This window comes from Pituophis catenifer, unplaced genomic scaffold (assembly GCF_029215685.1).
Source record: "Pituophis catenifer annectens isolate HBS135680 unplaced genomic scaffold, rPitCat1.0.hap2 SCAF_1, whole genome shotgun sequence".
Lineage (NCBI taxonomy): Eukaryota > Metazoa > Chordata > Lepidosauria > Squamata > Colubridae > Pituophis > Pituophis catenifer.
Genome location: NW_027256881.1, coordinates 337,606,300 through 337,628,690, shown reverse-complemented (window position 1 = coordinate 337,628,690; position 22,391 = coordinate 337,606,300). Strand labels below are relative to the sequence as shown.

At 43.5% G+C, this 22,391-nt stretch overlaps 1 protein-coding gene across 1 annotated transcript; it reads right to left on the bottom strand.

Moving 5' to 3' along the window:
- Positions 1-375: 375 nt before the first annotated feature.
- NR2C2AP (nuclear receptor 2C2 associated protein) lies at positions 376-13,277 on the bottom strand. Its single transcript, XM_070931822.1, has 6 exons — positions 13,209-13,277; positions 7,347-7,485; positions 4,333-4,423; positions 3,062-3,167; positions 1,786-1,853; positions 376-939 (listed from the first exon to the last, which is right to left on the bottom strand). The coding sequence occupies exons 2-6, from the start codon at positions 7,385-7,387 to the stop codon at positions 823-825; spliced, it is 423 nt and encodes a 140-aa protein (XP_070787923.1). The 5' UTR covers positions 7,388-7,485; positions 13,209-13,277; the 3' UTR covers positions 376-822.
- Positions 13,278-22,391: the final 9,114 nt, after the last annotated feature.

The window sequence follows — 22,391 nt, the reverse complement described above, 5'->3', positions numbered from 1 at the left end:
TAAGACATAAAGGAAGAGCAAAGGCACATGGGCCTTTGCAAGAAGCAACTTTGTGGATGGTGTCGGTTTGTACTTTGAAGCTCCGTTTTTGACTCTGTGTTTCCGTGTGGCCTTGCCAAGGTAATTGCCAATTAGGTCTTTGGCAGCGTGTCAAAGAAGATAAAGGTGGATGTTTACCAGCCTTATCCGAAGGACTGTGGCAGACTTCTGTCGGACTATTTATAAACTCTTGGTGATTCAGCACCTGCTGTGAATGAAAGGAATTCACAGCCGTTAAAATTAAAAAAAAAAAAGATTTCAGGACTAATTGTGTGCTTTTTACTATATCAGGAAGCCTAGGTTCTGACACAGAAGTTCAAGTTAGAACCAGAGGTCCTTTCCTTTCAGCACGGAAAATGTAGTTTTTCTTTAACAAAAGCTCTAATGGCACATCCAAGAGAGAAAGTGTTTTCTTTGCAGCTGTTCAAAGTGCTCCTGACATAGGAGAAAAACGGGAAGGAAGAAAGTTCATTTGCTATCAAAGCACCAAACTGAAATCCGTCAAATCTAGTTCCCACCATCTTAGAAGTCCCAGACGGGTATTTAACAGATTAACAGAGTTGGAAGGGACCTTGTAGGTCATCTAGTCCAACCTTCCACCCAAGCAGGAGACCCTACACCAGAGGTCTTCAAACTTGTCAGCTTTAAGATTTGTGGACTTCAACTCCCAGAATTCTCCAGCCAGCTGCCAAGTTTAAAAACCTCTGCCCTACACCATTTCTGACAGATGGCAGCCCAGTCTTCCAGGATTCACAAGTCCTTCAGCTTTTGCTTCCTTCTCTATCAAAGTTTCTGCCCAAGGATGTCGAGATGGTAGACGATAATTCGCCCAAAGAAATCCGAGCTGTTTTGAAAAGTAATTTTAAGTTTATCCAGTGGTTCTGCTTCAAATGGGAAGCTGTAGAGGAAGTGGGAGTTAAGGAACTGATGATGTGAATAGAAATAGAAATAGAATAGAAATACAATCCCCATAATAAACACAACTGGAGATGAAGATCCTTTATGGAGGGGTTACACGATGTACCTAAAATTATTTCTTATATGACAGCAATGCATCTTTATAACGTGCACAGAAATAGCAATAGCACTTACGACTTATATACTGCTTCATAGTGCTTTACAGCCCTCTTTTACGGAGTCAGCATCTTGCCCCCAACAATCTGAGTCCTCATTTTACTGACCTCGGAAGAATGGAAGTCTGCAGTCAATCTTGAGCCGGTGAGGATCGAACTGCTGGCACTGAGCAAAGTCAGCCTGCAATACGAAGGCTAAGGCTTAGCAATACAAAGGCTAAGGCTTAATTTACTGAAGAACTTATCCATAGGGCAGGGAGGAACATTCACAACATGGGGAAACTAGCATGTAGATAAAAAAAGTTGTGGGAACACAGGGAAAGATGCCAGAAGAACAAAATAGGAAACAAATCAGCAATCACCCCAGAAAATCCTGCATATGAGCCTCAGTGGTGCAGTGGTCAGAGTGCAGTACTGCAGGCTACTTCTGCTGACTGCTGGCTGCTTGCAACTTGGCAGTTCGAATCCCACCAGGCTCAAGGTTGACTCAGCCTTCCATCCTTCCGAGGTCGGTAAAATGAGGGGCCAAATTGTTGGGGACAATAGGCTGACTCTAAACTGCTTAGAGAGGGATGTAAAGCACAGTGAAGCGGTATATAAATCTTAAGTGTTATTGCTCCACACATTTTGTTATTTCGGTTCTTGGCGTTCTGAATTAGTTGGTAAAGGATATCTGGAGAGAATTGTTATCTTCAGGGTAGACTTCAGCAACAGTGGAGAGATTTTCTCCTTTCCGGCCACCTTTGGAAATTTGAATGCAGAAAAACAAGATGTGCAGTTGTGAAAATATTTGGGAAGTGTTTTTCACTGGTATTATCAGGCACCCCTCATTTCACAATGAAAAGAATTTGGAAAAGAAAAGCACCGAGGAAGAGACAGTACTGGTAGTCCTCAACTTACAACTGGTTGTTTAGCATAACAGAATAACAGAGTTGGAAGGGGCCTTGGAGGTCTTCTAGTCCAACCCCCTGCTTAGGCAGGAAATCCTACACCACTTCAGACAAATGGTTGCCCAATCTCTTCTTAAAAACTTCCAGTGTTGGAGCATTCACAACTTCTGGAGGCAAGTTGTTCCACTGATTAATTGTTCTAACTGTCAGGAAATGTGACCATAATGTGATCAAAGACTGGCATGACTGTAGGCCGAGACGCATGGAACGCTGTGATCTTCCCACAGAAGTGGTACCTATTTATCTACTCGCATTTGCATGCTTTCAAACTGCTAGGAGCTGGGGCAAGTAATAAGAGCTCACCCGTTGCGCAGCGCTCAGGTCTCAAATCCAGGCCCTTCGCTTTGCAGCCTAACACCATCACATTAAATTTATTTATTTATTTATTTTATTCAATTTGTATACCGCCCTTCTCCTAGTGGACTCAGGGCAGTGCACAGCCAGAATTAAAACACATACCAATACAAAATTTAAATTTTTTTAAAGAATTACATGACTTTGGCCCAAAATTTAAAACATTCAAACTAAAACCCATTGACAATTTAAAAAGCTAAAAAAAAAAAAGGGGGGGGGGTGTTTCACGCCAGCCCTGCTTGATGGAAAAGAAAAGTTTTTAGGGCATGGCGAAAGACCCGGAAATCCGATATCATTCGTATCTCCGGGGGCAAATCGTTCCAGAGGGCAGGAGCTGCCACAGAGAAGGCTCTCCCCCTGGGGGTTGCCAGCCGACATTGCCTGGCTGACGGCACCCTGAGGAGTCTCTCTCTGTGGGAGCGTACTGGTCGGTGGGAGGCTATCGGCGGCAGAAGGCGGTCCTGCAAATACCCAGGTCATATGGGTATGGCAAATACCCATATTTAAATGCACTTAAATATGTAAAATACATAACACAAATTGTGTTAAATACATTTAAATATGTAAAACACACACAGAGACCTCTGTCAGATAGAAAAAAACTGAGCAGTGACATATATTTTTAACTGTGGGTGAGGTGTTTACCTTGTAGAATGCATTTTCGGCTTGCAAAGCCCCCCTGGAACTGAATCTGAATTTGAGACGCCCGGACAGTCTGAGGAAATTCCATTGTCAGCCACTGGATGGCACCCTAATTCAGCAAAAACAGGACATCACCAGTTTAAGAGAAATTCAAATATAGAAAAATACAGAAGGGCAGATATTATTAAAAGGAAAGGTTTCTGTCCACGTTTTCTTCCTCTCTCCCTTCCTCACACAGATCTCTCTCTCTCTCTCTCTCTCACACACACACACACACACACTCACTCACACACACACACACACACACACGAAATGGCAGCTGCACCAGCCTAATTCAGTGTTGGCAACCTTTAAAGTGTGTGGACTCTTATAATAAATTCCCCAATTTGGGCCAGTCACTCACTAATCTAATAAACTAGCTGGATACCCATGCTCTGCTAGGAAACTATGTGATCGGGCTTGATAAATCAACACTTACAGCTTGAAAATTAATGAGTAGGTACCATTGACCTCTCCTCTCCCCTTCTCTCCCTCAGCCTTGCCCCACAGAAGCCTCTCCTCTCCTCTTCCCTTCTCTCCCTCAGTCTAACTCCTTAGCATCAGAGCGTGTTAATAATAATATAAGAAATACTAATGATCTGATGGTCATTTCAAAAAACCCTTTCTTAGTGGAGAGAAGATACCTATTGATGAAGAAATTATTAAGAAAATGTTGGATTGTGCTGAAATGAGTAAACTGACATTTGAAATAAGAGAACAGGAAGATAAACAACATTATTTGATATGGGATTTATTTTATGAACGGATAGATAATAAAACATGGAGATGAAATGTGATATATGAAATGAAATTAAGATAAAATGTGTAAAAATTTGTTTTTTTCTTAGTGGAAAAGAAACATGTGTCATATATTGATATATTGATATCTTGAAGAGTTTGTGAGCACAAAAAGATTTTAATCGACCGAAAAACTGGCTGTAATTGTTTAAAAGGATGATGCTTTTATGTTGTTTTTTTGTTTGAAAAATAAAAGAAACTAATTCAAAAAATCCTTTCTTAGCGAGTACCTAGAAGCCAAGAGGAACAAACATGCCAAATTTCAAGTTTGTAGGCTTTACGGTTCTGGAGATTTCGTGATAATGCGCGAGTGGTATTTCACTTTTATCTATATAGATAAACAAACTTTGGTCTAGCTCGCAAATGAATTGTAAGGTTCTCAAGAAGTGTGGGTGAATGCTCCAGGCAAAAGTAGGATGTTACTTATAAGACTTCACCTGGTCTGAGTTCCAACTAGTTTCCTCATTTCCGTCAAACATGTACTTCTTTCCAAATTGCTTCACCTCTCGGTTGAGGACGGAGCTCACCCTAAGAATGCAGAAAATAAAAAGGAAGAGTGAAGGAGAGTTTCTTTTCCAGATTTCAACGCAAAGCAAACCGGTAACAGAGAAATGCTGCACTTTTAATTACAGAGTAATAGAATTGGAAGGGAACTTGGAGATCCTCTAGTCCAGGGGTCCCCAACGTTTTGGATCTCAGGGACCACTAAATTCATAATTTTAAATCTCGCGGACCACTAATATGATCTGCCTAATGACTGGCTAGGTGGGCGTGGCTAGGTGGTCATGTGACTGGGTGGGCATGGCCAACTTGATGTCACTTACATCGAGGGGCACCTCGCCGGCCTCTACTCACCGCCCCTCCCAGCCACTCCTCGCCTGCCCACCCAGGCTCCTTAGGGCCCCAAGAGGAAGCAGTTGTTGGAGCTAAGCAGCCATCACGAGAAAGAGCTGGCAAAACAGCTGGATCAGTTCAAATTGGATCTGACCGAGAAGGAGGCTCAGCAGAAGCACCTCACTGAGGACTACGAACATAGGCATTACAAGTAGAGGGAAGACCTGCGGGAGTGCAAGGCCAGGTACCAGCGCCTGGAGGCTCAGTGGGCTGAGATGGTCAGCCAGTTCCAGGCCATGATGCAGTCCCACTGGAACAAGGCCCTCCGACTCCTTGCCACCAGTGGCGCTTCCCCCTAACCTTTGCCCAAAGCCCCACACCAGGAGGCTGAAGCAGACCCCAGGTCAGAATTTCTGCCCCCCTCTGACCCACACAAAAAGACCCCAAAGGGGGAGATTCTCTGCAGCAATACAAACGTTCATTGCACGTATCCAGCCCAGGGCTGTAGTTTTGAGGACCCCTGATTTAGTGCAATATAAAAAATGCAAATAATTTTTCTGCGGACCATCAAAATTTTCTCACGGACCACCAGTGGTCCACGGGCCACCAGTTGGTGACCGCTGCTCTAGTCCAACCCCCTGCTCAAGTAGGAGATCCTATATCCATGATGGCGAACCTATGGCATGCACGAGAGCCATCACCAGAGCTCAGTTCCACTGCATATGCCTGTGCGTGCCTTCTGCCAGCCAGCTGATTTTCGGAATGCGCAGGGAGTGGGGGCATGCGGGAGACGTGGGCACATGCGCAGGGGTCGCAGGCAAATGCATAGAGGGGTGGGGGCGCACATGCATGCGTAGAGGGGGGGAGCGCAGAGGGGGGGGGAAAGCACTGCGTGTGTTCTGGAAGTGCGGAAAGAGGTCCGTTTCTGGCCTCCGGAGGGCCTCTGGAGCCCAGGGGAGGGCTGTTTTTCCCCTCCCAGAGGCTCAAGGAAAGCCTCCGGAGCCTGGGGAGGGCAAAAAGCCCCCACCCCACCCCGGCCGTGGTGCAGGTTGCTAAAATTTTTGAATCCCACCCCTCACATGCATGCGCGGGGAGGGCAAGGGGGCACATGGGATGTCATGTGTGCATGCATGGGGGGTGGGGGGTCGTGTGTGCATGCATGGGGGTGTACATTGCATTATGGGTGCCGACACACACACGCGCTGTCACATGTGCACACGTGTGCTTTTGGCACACGAAGAGAAAAAGGTTAGCCATCACTTTCCTATACCATTTCAGACAAACGATTGTCCAATCTCTGCCAGTTGCAGCCCTTTCTGGACCGGGATGCCTTGCGCACGGTCACTCACGCCCTTGTCACCTCCCGGCTGGACTATTGTAAAGCTTTCTACATGGGGCTCCCCTTGAAGAGCACTCGGAGGCTCCAACTGGTCCAGAATGTGGCCGCGCGGGTGGTTATAGGCGCAAACTGTTGTGCCCACATGACACCCCTCCTGCGCGAGCTGCACTGGCTCCCAGTGGTCTTCCGGGTGCGATTCAAGGTGTTGATCACCACCTTTAAAGCGCTCCATGGCATAGGACCCGGGTACCTTCGAGACCGACTTCTGCCACCAATAGCCTCCCACCAGCCAGTCCGCTCCCACAGAGAGGGTCTCCTCAGGGTGCCATCGGCCAAATTATGTCGGCTGGCGACACTCAAGGGGAGGGCCTTCTCTGTGGGAGAACCTGCCCTATGTAATGAACTGCCCCCGGAAATGCGTAAGATCTCCGACCTCCGGGTATTTCACTGTGCCCTCAAGACCCTGCTGTTCCGCCAAGCCGGGCTATCAATATAATGAGTTTTAAATTGGGTTTTAAATTTTGGGGTTTTAAATCTGAGCCGAAATTATGTAATAATTTTAATTATTTTTTAACTGATGTTTGTCTTTGTGTTTTTAATAGGCTGTACACCGCCCTGAATCCTTCGGGAGAAGGGCGGTATAGAAAGAAAGAAAGAAAGAAAGAAAGAAAGAAAGAAAGAAAGAAAGAAAGAAAGAAAGAAAGAAAGAAAGATTTATTATTGATTGATTGATTGATTGATTGATTGAAAACCTCCAGCGATGGAGCATCCACAACTTCTGGAGGCAAGCCATTTCACTGATTAATTGTTCCGAGAGGAAATTTCTCCATACAGATAGTCCTTGACTTACAACAGTTTATTTAGTGACCGTTTGAAGTTACAATGGCACCAAAAAAAGTGACTTATGACAATTTTTGCACACTTATGATTGCTGCAGCATAGTCACGTGATCAGATGCTTGGTAACTGATTCTTATTTAATGACAGTTGCAGTGTCCCGGGGTCGCGCGATCCCCTTTTACGCCCGTCTGAGGCGTAAAAGTCAATGGGGAAGCCAGATTGACTTAACAACCATCTTACTTAACAAATGCAGCCAGAAAGGTTGTAAAATGAGGCAAAACTCACTTAACAACTGTCTCGCTTAGCAACAGGATTTTTGGGTTCAATTGTGGTTGTAAATCAAGGACTACCTGTCATTCTAGGTTGGATCTCTCTTTGATAAGATTCCATCTGTTGTTTTTAGTCCTTTCAAAAACCGAAGATCCAAAGATACACTTACCTGCTTATAGTTTCAGAGCAAATCAGGGAAGACGCAGCCATGTCTGTTGTTTCCGGTCAGATAAAACACAACAGAAGTGACCTGACGCCAAATGGAAAAGTGCGTGTGCACATTTGTATGTTCTTCCAATGACTGTAGTCTATTTTATTAAAGAAGAATCAGAACAGGATGAATTAGGAACCAGTCTTATCAGATCATTCTTAGAACTAACACATATTTAGATATTCAGCACTGTAGAGCAAACTCAAGGCCCACGGGGTGCTTAAATCTGCCTGCAGGGCCGACCTGGAAATACCAAAGAACCGGCCCATGAGGCCCCCACGCGGCCTGTTTTTGGCCTCCCTGGGCTCCAGCATCACTCTGTCAGCCAAAAACGGGCCATGCGGAGGCCTCGCGAGGTCTCTGCATGGCCCGTTTTTGGCTGGCAGAAGGATGCTGGAGGCCGGGGAGGCTGAAAACAGGCCTCGTGAGGCCTCCGTGTGGCCCATTTTTGGCCGGCAGAGTGCTGCTGGAGCCCAGGGAGGCCAAAAACGGGCCGCATGAGGGCCTCACGCCCCCCCTGTGCCCCGTTTTTGGCTGGAACAGTGCTGCAGGGGCATCCATCCCATATGCCTCCCCCCACAGGCCCACGGAGAACTATAATGCTCATCCAGCCCTCAAAGAAATCCAGTCTGACACCCCTGCTGTAGAGCAATGTTTCTCAACCTTTGCAGCTTGACGATGAGGGGAATTCATTGGAGTCGAAGTCCACTCATCTTCAAGTTGAGAAACATGGCTCTAGACCAGGGCTGCCAAACTCACAGCCCGCAGGCCGGATATGTCACACAATGGCCACGGCCACGGCCAGTTTAGCAAAGGGGGAAAAAAATGACCACGTGAATTTGATACCTCCTGCTCTAGACTACTTATATAGCTCCCATCTATTCTGGCTTTCTAAATTAAGTCCATATCCTGCCTGCCATACCATGAATCTACAAACACTGTCTCCACATTTGAACTGACTATGGTTTATCATTTACTGACTTTTAACTTTGTCAGCTGCCCAGAGTTGTAGTGAGACAACCTAAGCGGATCAAAATAAATCAACATACAAATAAAATTGCACTCAAATGGGAAAACACAATTAAGCGAACAATGGTTTTAAGGCAGAAACTGGACTAGGGGTGAGTTATCATGGTGTAAGTAGTAAGTAAGTAGTAAGTAAGGAGCCTGAGTGGCGTAGGAGGCTAATGCCTCCTACTAAGGCAGCATTTAACATCCAGCTGCCTGCAATTACTGCGAGTTCAATTCTCACCAGGCTCAAGGTCGACTCAGCCTTCCATCCTTTCTAAGGTGGGTAAAATGAGGACCCGGTTTGTGGGGGCAATAAGCTGGCTTTGTATAAAATATACAAAAGTATGAAGGCTATTGCTTAACGCATTGTAAGCCGCCCTGAGTCTCCGGAGAAGGGCGGCATATAAAAATAAATAAATAAATATTTTTTTAAAAAAAGTATTAGAACCATAGGGACTCTTTAAACATGGTCACTCATGCCCTCGTCACTTCCCGCCTGGACTACTGCAATGCTCTCTACATGGAGTTCCCCTTGAGGAGCACCCAGAGGCTCCAACTGGCGCAGAGTGCGACGTGGCACTCCCATGTGACACCTCTCCTGCGCGAACTGCACTGGCTCCCGGTGGTCTTCCGGGTGCGCTTCAAGGTTTTGGTTACCACCTTTAGAGCGCTCCATGGCTTAGGGCCTGGTTATTTACGGGACCGCCTGCTGCCGCAAACAGCCTCCCACCGGCCGGTACGCTCTCACAGAGAGGGACTCCTCCGGGTGCCATCGGCCAAACAATGTCGGCTGGCGGCCCCCAGGGGGAGAGCCTTCTCTGTGGGGGCACCTACTATCTGGAACGAGCTCCCCCCAGAGATACGGAGGATCCCGCATCTACGCACCTTCCGCCGCGCTCTTAAAACTTTTATTTCACCAGGCTGGCCTGGCCTAACCTTTCCCATTCTTTTTTTAATGTAAATTTTAATATAAATTTTAATTTGTTCTTAACCTGGGGTTTTAAATTTGTCTTGGGCTAAATTGATTTAATTCGATTTTACTTCTGTTCTTAATTTTTGTATTTTACATGTTTTATTCTGTTCCTGTTCACCGCCCTGAGTCCTTCGGGAGTAGGGCGGTATACAAATTAAATAAAATGAAATGAAATGAAAATGAAAATAGTTTAAACATGTTGACTTCTTTTAAGCTTTAACAGCAAATCCTCAGTGAGTTTAAACCTATAACTGGATGTGTATTCAAGCAATGGAGGATTATTCAGGTCTGTGTGAATTAAGCAGATTTTAGTTTTAGATTTGATTTGAATAATTGTCATTTTATAGATAAAAGTATTGACTGTCGTTGTAGACCTGTGTGATCTAGTGATTAAGGCACGAGGATAGAAACTGGGAGATTGGGAGTTGTAGTCTTGCTTTAGGCATGAAAGCTGACTGGGTGAGACTTTAGACCAGTCACTCTCCACCCAATCCACCTCACAGCGTTGTTGTTGCGGGGAAAATAGGAGGAGGAAAGAATATTAGGTACATAGGCTGCCTTGAGTTTTTGTAAAAATAATAAATGCAAGACATAAGTAAATAAATACATGAATAAAATTAATTGAAGCCATTAGAGAGCAATAGAAAGAAGGATCCATGCTGGGCTCACTGAAGGAGGAACTATTCAAAATATAGTACAAACAGACCTATCAACAATAAAAATAAAAACAATTGGATTTTATCTGTAGAATTATACGGTTTTTATTTTAACTGCTGGCTTCCCCACTTTCTCTCCATTCTAATTTTTTTTAAAGTCAACCTACTTAAAGGTTATTTTGCAACACAACGTGTCCTAGAATGTTGTTAAAGTAATCCAAAGAGTATTTTAATTAAAGTAATTAAAAAAAGAGTCAGGTTCCAGAGATATACCACAGCGTCTCACATGTGGTTATAGTTTATTGAATTAAATCACAAGAATCCTGGTAAACTATAAACCATGGTTTACACAGCTGCAGTAGCTGCTCTTATACAGCACTCTAATGCCAACATCAAACTAACCACATTGTGGATTAGTAGTAATTAGTAATTCAGGCTGTTCATTTTACTATAATTTCTGCCCATTTGTCTGAATTTCAGTTCCCAGAATTCCCCAACTAGCACAAACAAGTCTGTGCTAAGGATTCTGCGAATTGAAGTCTACACATCTGCCTAGAACAGTGTTTCTCAGCCTTGGAAGCTGGAAGATGGGTGGACTTCAACTCCCAGAATCCCCCAGCCAACGCTGCTGGCTGGGGGATTCTGGGAGTTGAAGTCCACCCATCTTCAAGCTACCAAGGTTGAGAAACATTGGCCTAGAATGTCTAGGTAGAGAAAGGCTTATTTTAAATCTCTGTGTGATTTATGAAGCCATCCTCCAATTATATTTAGTCTTACAATTAAGCCACAGTTAAAAACATTAGCTTTTAATTAGGCTTTAAACTGAATTAACATTTTAATTAAAACATTAACACTTTAATGGCTAAACAGCTATAAACATTAGGTTTTAACATTAGTATGACTAGATTCTGTTCTGTTCTGTCACAATCTTTACCAAATTTTACTCTCAGGAAATCTTTCCCCCAACCCCCCCTCCCCCTCCCCCTCCCCCGCCAAGCTCTGCTTTAATTTACTTAAATAGTTTCTAAGCTATGTATGAAGACAAAAATCATCCTATTACACGTAGTCCTGAACTTATTTGTTTGTTTGTTTGTTTGTTTGTTTGTTTCAATTTCTATACCGCCCTTCTCCAATTAGGACTCAGGGCGGTGAACAGCCAAAGTAAAAAACAGGACATACAAAATTTAAAAACAGTTTAAAATAATTAAATATTTTGGCCGTAAATTAAAACAACCCAATTTAAAATCAATTTAAAATTTAACTCAAGCCAGCCCAGCTAGTTGAAATAAATAGGTTTTTAGGGCCCGACGAAAAATCCGGAGGTCTGTTATTGTACGTATCTCTGGGGGGAGGTTGTTCCAGAGGGTGGGCGCCGCCACAGAGAAGGCTCTCCCCCTGGCGGTCGCCAGCCGACATTGTCTGGCGGACGGCACCCTGAGGAGGCCCACTCTGTGCGAGCGTACTGGCCGGTGGGAGGCTATTGGTGGCAGAAGGCGGTCTCGTAGGTACCCCGTCCCTAAGCCATGGAGCGCTTTAAAGGTGGTCACCAACACCTTGAAGCGCACCCGGAAGACCACCGGGAGCCAGTGCAGCTCGCGCAGGAGAGGTGTCACATGGGAGCGCCTCGTCGCCCCCATAATTCCTCGCGCGGCCGCGTTCTGGACCAGCTGGAGCCTCCGGGTGCATCCCAGGGGGAGCCCCATGTAGAGAGTGTTGCAGTAGTCCAGGCGGGAAGTGACGAGTGCCTGAGTGACTGTGCGTAGGGAGTCCCGATCTAGAAAGGGGCGCAACTGGCGTATCAGGCGAACCTGATAAAAAGCCTTATGACCAAACCTGATAAAAAAAACTTATGACCAAAACTGAACTCAAAATATACGTAGTTAAGTGAGAAATTTGTTAAGTGAGTTTTGCCCCGTTTTATGGCTTTTCTCACATTTGTTAAGGGAATCACTGCAGTCGTTAAATTAGTAACACGGTTGTTAAATGAATATGGCTTCCCTCTTGACTGTTTTGTCAGAAGTTCGCAAAAGGGGATCACATGACCCTGGGACACTGCGACCATCATAAATGTGAGTCAGTTGTCAAGCATCCAAATGTAAATCACGAGACCATGGGAATGCAGCAATGGTTATAAGTAATTTTTTTCCGTGCTGTTGTAACTTCCAACGGTCACTAAATGAACTGCTGTAAGTCGAGGACTTCCTGTATTCAAAGGAATGCCAGCTGCTTACAATGCAATGCAGGTGGTCCTCGACTTACAGCAGTTCATTTAGTGACGGCTCAAAGTTAGAACATCACTGAAAACAGTGACTTTTGCTTTTGACAAGCAAAGTCAAGAGGGAAGCCAGATTCACTTAACAACTGTGTTACTAATTTAACGACTGCAGTGATTCACTTAACAGATGTAGCAGGAAGTCGTAAAATGGGGCAAAACTCACTTAACAGTTTTCTCACTTAACAACATAAATTTTGGGCTCAGTTGTGGTTGTAAATTGAGGACTACCTCTACCCAGACCTTTTCCCTTTTGTGTGTGAGCTCTGACCAGGAATATAATCCCTAAATCGATGTTTTTCAAGTTTGGCAACTTTAAGCAGTGTGGACTTCAACTCCCAGAATTCAGCAGGGCTGGCTGGGGAATTCTGGGAATTGAAGTCCCGTCCTCTTAAAGTCACTAAACTTGAAAAACACTGCTCTAGATTCAATCTTTTCCCCCCTCTTTCCAGCATGGGTATTTTTTATTATAATTATTATTAATTTTATTTCTATACCGCCCTTCTCCCGGAGGACTCAGGGCGGTGTACAGCCTGATTAAAAGCACAAAGACAGACAAAATTTAAAATAATTAAAATTATTAAATGATAGGCTCAATTTAAAACCCCAAATTTAAAATCCCATTTTTTAAAACCCAGTTAAAATCTTTACCTTGATAGCCCATTTAAACAACAGTTCTTTTGACTAAGCCAGTGTTTCTCAACCTTGGAAGCTTGAAGATGGGTTGAAGACTTCAACTCCCAGAATCCCCCAGCCACCAGCGCTGGCTGGGGGATTCTGGGAGTTGAAGTCCACCCATCTTCAAGCTTCCAAGGTTGAGAAACACTGGACCACTAAGCAATTGCATGCACAAAAGGCAGAAGAGCAGTGGCCAGGGAAAACGTTGGCAACCGGCTTTTCCTACTGACCTGCAAACTTTCTCTCTCTCTCTATTTCTTATTCTCTCCCATCCAAGCAGTAGAAAAAAGCCATAGAAGCAGGAACAGAAGCAAAGAGCAGGAGAAATTCGCCTCGTGTGCCACTCACATTTCCGGTTTCCTGCAGCCCTGGAAAATCTTAAAGAGACACGACCGAAAAGACCTGTGAGGAAAAAAAAAAAAAATCAAATTGTAATCCAAAATTGTAGGTTTGCTTCACGCCTCGTCGTCCACTAGGTGGCGGTAGCAGCTCAGCGGAGAGAAAATCAGGAGAGGATATTTAAAACGGAGTTTTTAACAGATTAACAGAGTTGGAAGGGACCTTGTAGGTCATCTAGTCCAACCCCCCCCCCCTTTAAACCAAGCAGGAGACCTTACACCATTTCTGACAGAGGGCAGTCCGGTCTCTTCTTTGGCAGAAGTAACAATCCTGCAAAATTGCAGAATAAATTTCCAGGAGGTTTCAGGAAAAGGTCAACCATGTTAGGTGGAGAGATTCCTTTTTTTTTTTTTTTTTTGCAAAATGAGAAAAATTATACAGAGGAACAGTAACAGTCCAGGTAGTCCTCAACTTATGACCATGATTAGACAGGGTAGTTCAAGAAGCAATGGGTGGAAACTAATCAAGGAGAGAAGCAACTTAGAACTAAGGAGAAATTTCCTGACAGTTAGAACAATTAATCCGTGGAACAGCTTGCCTCCAGAAGTTGTAAATGCTCCAACACTGGAAGTTTTTAAGAAGAGGTTGGATAACCATTTGTCTGAAGTGGTGTAGGGTTTCCTGCCTAAGCAGGGGGTTAGACTAGATTTTCATTTTCATTTTATTAAATTTGTATACCGCCCTACTCCCGAAGGACTCAGAGCGGTGAACAGGCACAAAATAAAACACATAAATACAAAAGTTAAAAAACATGATTAAAACCCAATTAAATAATTTTTGCCCCAGACAATTAAAACTCCCAATAATTTAAAACAAATTAAAATTTCAATTTAAAAATTTAAAAGAAGGGGAGAAAATTAGGCCAGGCCGGCCTGCTGGAATGTCTTCAAAGCACGGCGGAAAGTGCGCAGATCCGGGATCCTCCGTATCTCCGGGGGGAGCTCGTTCCAGATAGTAGGTGCCCCCACAGAGAAGGCCCTCCCCCTAGGGGCCGCCAGTCGACATTGTTTGGCTGACAGCACCTGGAGGAGCCCCTCTCTATGAGAGTGTACCGGCCGGTGGGAGGCTGTTTGTGGTAGTAGGCGGTCCCGTAAGTAGCCAGGTCCAGGAGATGACCTCCAAGATCCCTTCCAACTCTGTTATTCTATTCTATTAAACCCCAAAGTTTTGTTGCTAAGTGAGACATTTGTTAAGTGCCTCACGTTACAACCTTTCATGCCACAGTTGTTAAGTGAAATCACTGCAGGTGTTAAGTTAGTAACCCGGTTGTTCAGTGAATCTGGCTTCCCCGTTGTCTTTGCTTGTCAGAAGGTCGCAAAATGGGATCCCATGACCCCAAGACGCGTCATAAATATGAGTCAGTTGCCAAAAGCATCTGAATTCTGATCACGTGATCATGGAGATGCTGCAACAGTCGTAAGTGGGAAAAACTGTCATAGCTCACTTTTTTGATTATCCTGATTGCTTATTTGTACCCTATGACTATCATTAAGTGTTGTACCTTATGATTCTTGATGAATGTATCTTTTATGTACATTGAGAGCGTATGCACCAAGACAAATTCCTTGTGTGTCCAATCACACTTGGCCAATAAAGAATCCTATCCTATCCTATCCTATCCTATCCTATCCTATCCTATTCTATTCTATTTTCTATTCTATTCTATTCTATTCTATTCTATTCTATTCTATTCTATTCTATTCTATCCTATTCTATTCTATATTCTATTCTATTTTCTATTCTATTCTATTCTATCTTATCCTATTCTATTCTATTCTATATTCTATTCTATATTCTATTCTATTCTATTCTATCTTATCCTATTCTATTCTATTCTATTCTATTCTATTCTATTCTATTCTATTCTATTCTACTCTACTCTACTCTACCCTATCTTATCCTATCCTATCCTATCCTATCCTATCCTATCCTATCCTATCCTATCCTATCCTATCCTATCCTATCCTATTTTCTATTCTATTCTATTCTATTCTATTCTATTCTATTCTATTCTATTCTATTCTATTTTTCAGGGCCGTTGAACAGTCACTAAGTCGAGGACTACCTGTATATATAATAAATAATAACTATCATTATATACTACTTGAATAACTTTTATCTAGCCAGAAGCTATCTTTAAGCAGCCTCATCCAATGGTACTTCTGACTCATATCTGGTTTGTGTACAAACTCCTGTTCCAAAATTGCTTTTTACAAGCACGATTGTCAGGTCAGGGATCCTCCCGTCGTACACCTGCGTATTTAATTCCTGCTTCCTTCGTGGAGAAATTGCATTTGCAAAATTGCACGCTGTGAGTTTTGCAGCCCGTTGTACCGAAGGCAGGAGGGGCTGTTTTGAATGTGTATTTCAAGCCTGCAGGTTTGATAAGCGTTCCCTTCTGCCTTTTCAACCGAGCAATTAAAAAAAAGGGGGGGGGGCAAAAATGAGGCTACGGAATTGAACCTTGGGGCACCTCCACTCCGGTCCGCTCTCCGGTTTGATGAAAAATTGCTGAAGAGCCCACTCGGATGCCATTTTCAAACAAGCTCTGGGCCTCCTTAATTGTCATGCCATCCAACCCCACTTGCAAATTGAACTCCGTCGTATCTGAAAAGAGCCACATTATTCCATTTCGTGCTCAAGTACTTCTCATTAGAAAATTCACAACATGAACGCAGGATGTATCTTTTCTATTTTAAAAAAATATGCCCTTCTGGACCAAATAATCCCCTTGTGTCTCTACTCAGAAATGGCTCATCTTTCTCTCTCCGGAAATTAGCTTTGTGACTTTCCTAAATCCTAAATTGACTTAGAGGGAAGGGAGTGCGAATCCCACGTTTTGGGAAGATTCTGAGTCGAGGTAAGGAGGCCTTGCTTTTTGTGACGTGGAAAAGCTTCCCTGCAGACATTTATTTATTTTATTTATCGAGCAAATGTATACATGTCTATTAACATGTATTAATACTTTAAGTTTATATTTGTAGAGCAAATCTGCACATTACTATTAATATGTACCGTGTTTCCCCAAAAATAAGACCCTGTCCTATATTTTTTTTGAACCCCAAAATAAGCGCTTGGCCTTATTTTCAGGGAGGTCTTATTATTTTGGGGCGCGTGGAGCAAGATGGGGCTCCTCTTGCCGTCTTACCAGATTCCCAGCTCTGTCTCCCTAACCCTAACCAGAGGAAATGGCGGGGACCGGCTGTGCATGCATTTAAATATTTTTGGGGAGGGCTTATTTTCCAGGGAGGGGTGGGGCTTATTTTAGCACATACACTCAAAAGCCCGATTGGGCTTATTATGAGGGGATGTCTTATTTTAGGGGAAACAGGGTATTAATATCTTAAATGTATATTTAAAGGTGTTGGTCACCACCTTTAAAGTGCTCCATGGCATAGGACCCAGGTACCTTCGAGACCGACTTCTGCCACAAACAACCTTCCACCGGCCAGTTCGCTCCCACAGAGAGGGTCTCCTCAGGGTGCCATCTGCCAAGGTGACACCCAGGGGGAGGGCCTTCGCTGTGGGAGCCCCTGCCCCATGTATTTCGCTGTGCCCTCAAGACCCTGCTGTTCCGCCAAGCCAGGCTATCAATTTAATGATTTTTAAATTGGGTTTTAAATTTTTGGGGTTTTAAATTTTAATTATTTTTAACTGATGTTTGTCTTTGTGTTTTTTAATAGGCTGTACACCGCCCTGAGTCCTTCGGGAGAAGGGCGGTATAGAAATAAATTTATTTATTTATTTATTTATTTATTTATTTATTTATTTATTTATTGAGCAAATTTGCATATTAAGATGTTTTAATATTTTAAATTTATATTTATTTAGCAAATTTATATATCTGTATAGAGATCAGGCTGGTTCCCTCTTTGCAGTTCTTTTAGAAACTTTGAAGACTAAGCTGTTTCAGAGGCTGGAATGGAATGGACTAGAATATAAAAAATAGGATAGGATAGGATAGGATAGGATAGGATAGGACAGGACAGGACAGGACAGGACAGGACAGGACAGGACAGAATAGAATAAGAGAGCTGGAAGGGATCTTGTAGATCATCTAGTCCAGTGGAGAGTTTCACTTACCTTTGCTACCGGTTTGCCCGAACCGGGGCAAACCAGTAGCAAACCCACCATTGATCTAGCCCAACCTCCTGCTCAAGCAGGAGACCGTACCCCAGAGGTGTCAAACTCGATTTCATTGAGGGCTGCATCAGGGTTGTGTTTGACCTCAGGGATGGGGCGTGGCCAGAGTGGGCATGGCCAGCTTGACATCACTCATCTCGGGGGGGCCTATGGTTCCCTGAGTGCTCTGCCAGCAAAAACGGGCTCCCAAGCTCTGTTTCCGGCTGCGACAGCCTCCTGAAGCCCTCTGCCAGTGAAAATGGAGCTCAGGAGAGCCACATATGGCCCTCCCAAGCTCCGTTTTTGACTGCGATGGCCTCCTGCAACCCTCTGCCAGTGGAAACAGAACTCGGGAGGGCCACACACAGCCCTCCTGAGCTCCGTTTTTAGTGGCAGAGGCACTGTGGGCCGGTCCTTTGCTGTTTCCAGGGTGACCCCGCTGGCCAGATCTAAGCACCCCGTGGGCCAGATCCAGCCCACGCGCCTTGCCCTACACCATTTCTGACAGATGGCAGTCCAGTCTTTTCATGAAAGCTTCCAGTGATGAAGCTCCCACAACTTCTGAAGGCAACTTCTGTTCCATGGGTTGATTGTTCTCACTGTCAGCTTTTCCCTTGACTGATACTGCCATCTTATTAATACTTTTTTTTTTAAAAAAAAACTTATTTTATATAATCTGATATATATATTTATATAGATAGTTATACAGATAATCCTCCACTTGCGACTGTAATGGAACCTGCCTGTTACAGCCATAAATCATGATGGTTATCAAGTTACCAGACCAATTTCACATCCATTTTTGTGGTCGTCACTAAGTAAATCTACTGTTTGCAATGGAACATCTTTGCTGAAAAATGGGAGTAAATACTGGGTTTTGGAAAAAAAAGTCATAAATTGCGGTCAAGTGAATGTAGGACTCTGCAAATGGCCGTAAACATGGGGTCACAGCTGAGTGCCTGAAATGAAATGAAATTATCACGTAACTTTGAAACCAAGTTATAAGTAGCCATGGAGAGGTCTGTTGTAGTTTCAAATGGTTGCTAAGCAATTGTAAGTCAAGAACTACCCGTGCAAGTACACGTACAAATTATATTCAAGTTACAACCACAATTGAGCCCAAAATTTCTCTTGGAATTCGTTGTTGGAATATATTTTTATGGAACAACTACAGCAGCATTCAGCCAGTAGATGGCAGTGTATACAAGTTTGGATCTATGATATATTCTCTATGCTCTTTGGTTCTAAGTAGAGTTTCCCCTTACAGTTAAAATAGTTGAGCAGTAAAGCACATGGTGACTGTACTCTTTGTTTGCTCTGCGGTGCTATATATAAACAGAATTTCTAACTATTTCTATTATTAAGCAAGGCAGTTGTTTTGCCCCATTCATGACTTTTTTTTTGCCACATTTAAGTGAATCGCTGCAGTTATTAAGTGAATCATGAGGTTGTTAAGCGAATCTGGTTTGCTCCATTTCGGCCAGTCACCAGGAGATTGTGAGTTCTAGTCCTGCCTTAGGCATGAAAGCCAACTGGTTGATTTTGGGTCGTTCCGTTTCTTTCTGTCCCCAGCCCTAAAAAGGAGGCAATGGCAAACCACTTTTGAAAATCCTTGCCAAGAAAACTGTAGAGATTTGCCCAAATAGTTGCCAGGAGCCAACACTGATTCAAAGACACAAAATCCCACGCACACCTGCACACAAATCCAGAATCGATCCTGCCGGTCACCACTGATGCGTGTTCAATTCTTGGCTCAACTAATCTGACATAGCTCAAAGCGGACAAAACCACCTAACTTCCAATGGAGAGGCTGCATTTTCAGAGTGTCTGCATGTGACAGGCACGTGGCCAAACGGTGACTGACAGGACAACTGTGACTCCCACCCACAACTTCCTTTGCAACAGCCAGAGATCTTACTGCCAACTTTAAGTAGCCCTCGCATCATAGCGTCAAATGCTTCAACAGGTCCTTCCTGAAAAACAAGCAGTAAAAAAAAATGTTAAACATCAAAAATTTAATTTAATTTAATTTATCGCATTTCTATGCCGCCCAACTCCCAAGGGACTCTGGGCGGCTTACAACAAAAATAATGCAAACATTATTAAAAAACATTGCGAAAATTATTAAAAAACATTTATAAAACATTTAAAAACATTAAAAGCCCATGCACACCATTCATGGCTGGATCTCACAAGATTGCAACAGCGAGATGAACGGCCCCAGGCCTGCCGGAAAAGCCAGGTCTTCACCGCTTTCCAGAAGGCCAATAGGGTGGGGGTAGTCCGGATCTCAGGAGGTAACTGGTTCCAGAGAGCTGGGGCAGCCACAGAGAAGGCCCTCCCCTGCGGGCCCCCCAGCCGGCATTGTTTAGCTGACGGGACCCGGAGGAGACCAACTCTGTGGGATCTTACCGGTCGCTGGGAGCTATGTGGTAGAAGGCGGTCTCGAAGATAGCCTGGCCCTGAGCCATGTAGGGCTTTAAAGGTAATAACCAACATCTTGAATTGTGCCCGGAGACCAATAGGAAGCCAGTGCAGCTCGCGGAGAATTGGTGTAATGTGGGTGTAACTAGACGCACCCACGACAGCTCACGCGGCTGCATTCTGGACCAACTGTAGTCTCCGAACACTTTTCAAGGGTAGCCTCATGTAGAGCGCGTTGCAATAATCTAACCGTGAGGTGTCAAGGGCATGAGTGACTGTGAGGAGAGCCTCCTGATCCAAGTAGGGTCACAATTGGTACACCAGGTGAACCTGTGCAAAGGTCCCCCTAGCTACAGTTGTCAAATGTTGCTCTAATCTTAGCTGTGAGTATAGGAGGACACCCAAATTGCAAGCCCGTTCTGAGGGAGACAATTTCTCCCCCCGCCCAGAACCAAGGATGGACAGTCGACGTAGTCTTTAGGAGGCAATACCCACAGCCACTCGGTCTTGTCTGGGTTAAGTCTGAGCCAATGTACCGATTTTATTTTACTTTGCTGCGGTGACATGGAACAAGGGACCGAACACCGAACACTCTGACCCTCTGCGGTTGCAACCGTGTCCCTCTGTCACCGTCAAGGCCTCTGCATTCTCTCTTTGCCCACTGAAAATACGGGAAAATACAATTTATTTTCCCCAGCTGCAAAAAGCTCGCCCTTGGCATCAAGTCTTTCTCGATCTGCGTGAAATGTTTTGTATACCCTTCATTTGCATTCTTCTTTTGCACTCCGTGTTGATATGCAACATAATCAATTTGCAAAACTCTAAAAAGATTAAAGAGAGTTCACAAAAAAAAAAAACCTGCTCTATTTACACACTCCCCAACACTCCCCTTCTGGGCTGGGGAGGAGGCTAATAAGGATGATGCTGGAAGAATTCTAACTCCCTCAATTCAAGAACCGTATTACAATTAGGAATACAATTAGTTCTCGATTTAGAAACGTTCCTTTAATGACCATTTGAAGTTACCGTGGCACTGAAAAAGGTTATTTATGACTGGTCCTCCTCACACTTACAACTGTCTCAGCATTCCCCATGGTCATGTGATCAAAAGTTGGCCCCTTTGGAGACCAATTTATACAGGCGGTCTCAGCAATTTACCAAGAACAAAAGGCACAGATTATTATTAATGGAAGTTTGACATCAGAGTTTAATGTTGAAAAAGGGACCAGACAAGGCTGTCCGTTATCCCCATTGTTATTTATTTTAGCATTAGAAGTCTTGTTGAACACAATACGGGATTCGAATAACTTGAAAGGTATAGTGATAAGGCAAGAGGATTACAGAATAAGGGCATTTGCAGATGATCTGGTTGTTACCCTAACACAGCCGATGAAATCAATAATCCAGATGAAAGACATTATACAAGATTATGGTATAGTATCAGGTTTTAGATTGAATCAGAAAAAAACTAAGATGATAGTTAAAAATATGACACAAGATCGACGACATGAACTTCAAAATAAGGCAGGTTTTGAGATTGTACCAAAGGTTAAATATCTAGGAGTTCAGGTTGCAGAATCAAATATTAAATTGTTTCAAAATAACTATGAAGTACTGTGGCGAGTTGTACAGAAAGATATGGAGATGTGGAAAAAACTGCAGCTGTCTTTACTTGGGAGAATAGCAGCAGTTAAGATGAACGTTTTGCCAAGATTTCTTTTTTTGTTTCAAATGATTCCGGTGCTTAAAAGTGATAAACAATTGAAAGCTTGGCAAACTGGAGTGAATAAGTTTGTTTGGAACGAGAAAAAACCGAGAGTGAAATTGAAAATTATGCAAGATGTTCCAGAAAGGGGAGGTCTTAAACTTCCAAACCTACAGTTATATTATGAAGCAGCAGCCTTAACTTCAGCAAGTGATTGGTTTGGAAGGAAAAAGACTGGAATACTGAATATAGAAAGTTTTGACCTTGAATTTGGATGGCATGCTTATTTATTCTATGACAACAAAGTGGATAAAGTATTCAAAAGCCATATACTTAGAGATTCTCTGATGAGAGTTTGGAAGAAGCACCGATTCAAATGGGATTATAAAATATCGCTATGGCTGGATCTTGGTCATATTATGTGGAATATAAATATAATGTCACTCGGGGGGTTTTTATACAAAGAGGTTCTTTTTACAGATGCGGGCAGATGGCAGCTGAAGACTTTACAGACACTGTTGGACGAAGGGATTAATTTAACTTGGCTTCAATATAATCAACTACAATTGAGATGGAAAGAGGACCAAAAAATTGGTATTATGTTGCATGAGGAAGAGCTGGTTAGACATATAAAAGAGAAAGGTCCAATGCATATTAAAAGACTTTATAATGTTTTGTTAGAAAGGGACTCAGAAACTGAACTAGTTAAAGACTGTATGATTAAGTGGGCACAAAATTTTGAAGAACCAGTGATGTTGGAAAC

What these genes read in the sequence shown, in the direction of transcription:
- NR2C2AP (XM_070931822.1), bottom strand. Translation starts at nt 7,387, where the DNA reads ATGGCTGCGTCTTCCCTGATTTGCTCTGAAACTATAAGCAG. An exon ending in TGCTCTGAAACTATAAGCAG is followed by an intron (nt 4,424 to 7,346) that starts GTAAGTGTATCT and finishes CTGCATTCTTAG; the next exon opens with GGTGAGCTCCGTCCTCAACC. An exon ending in CTAGTTGGAACTCAGACCAG is followed by an intron (nt 3,168 to 4,332) that starts GTGAAGTCTTAT and finishes TTGCTGAATTAG; the next exon opens with GGTGCCATCCAGTGGCTGAC.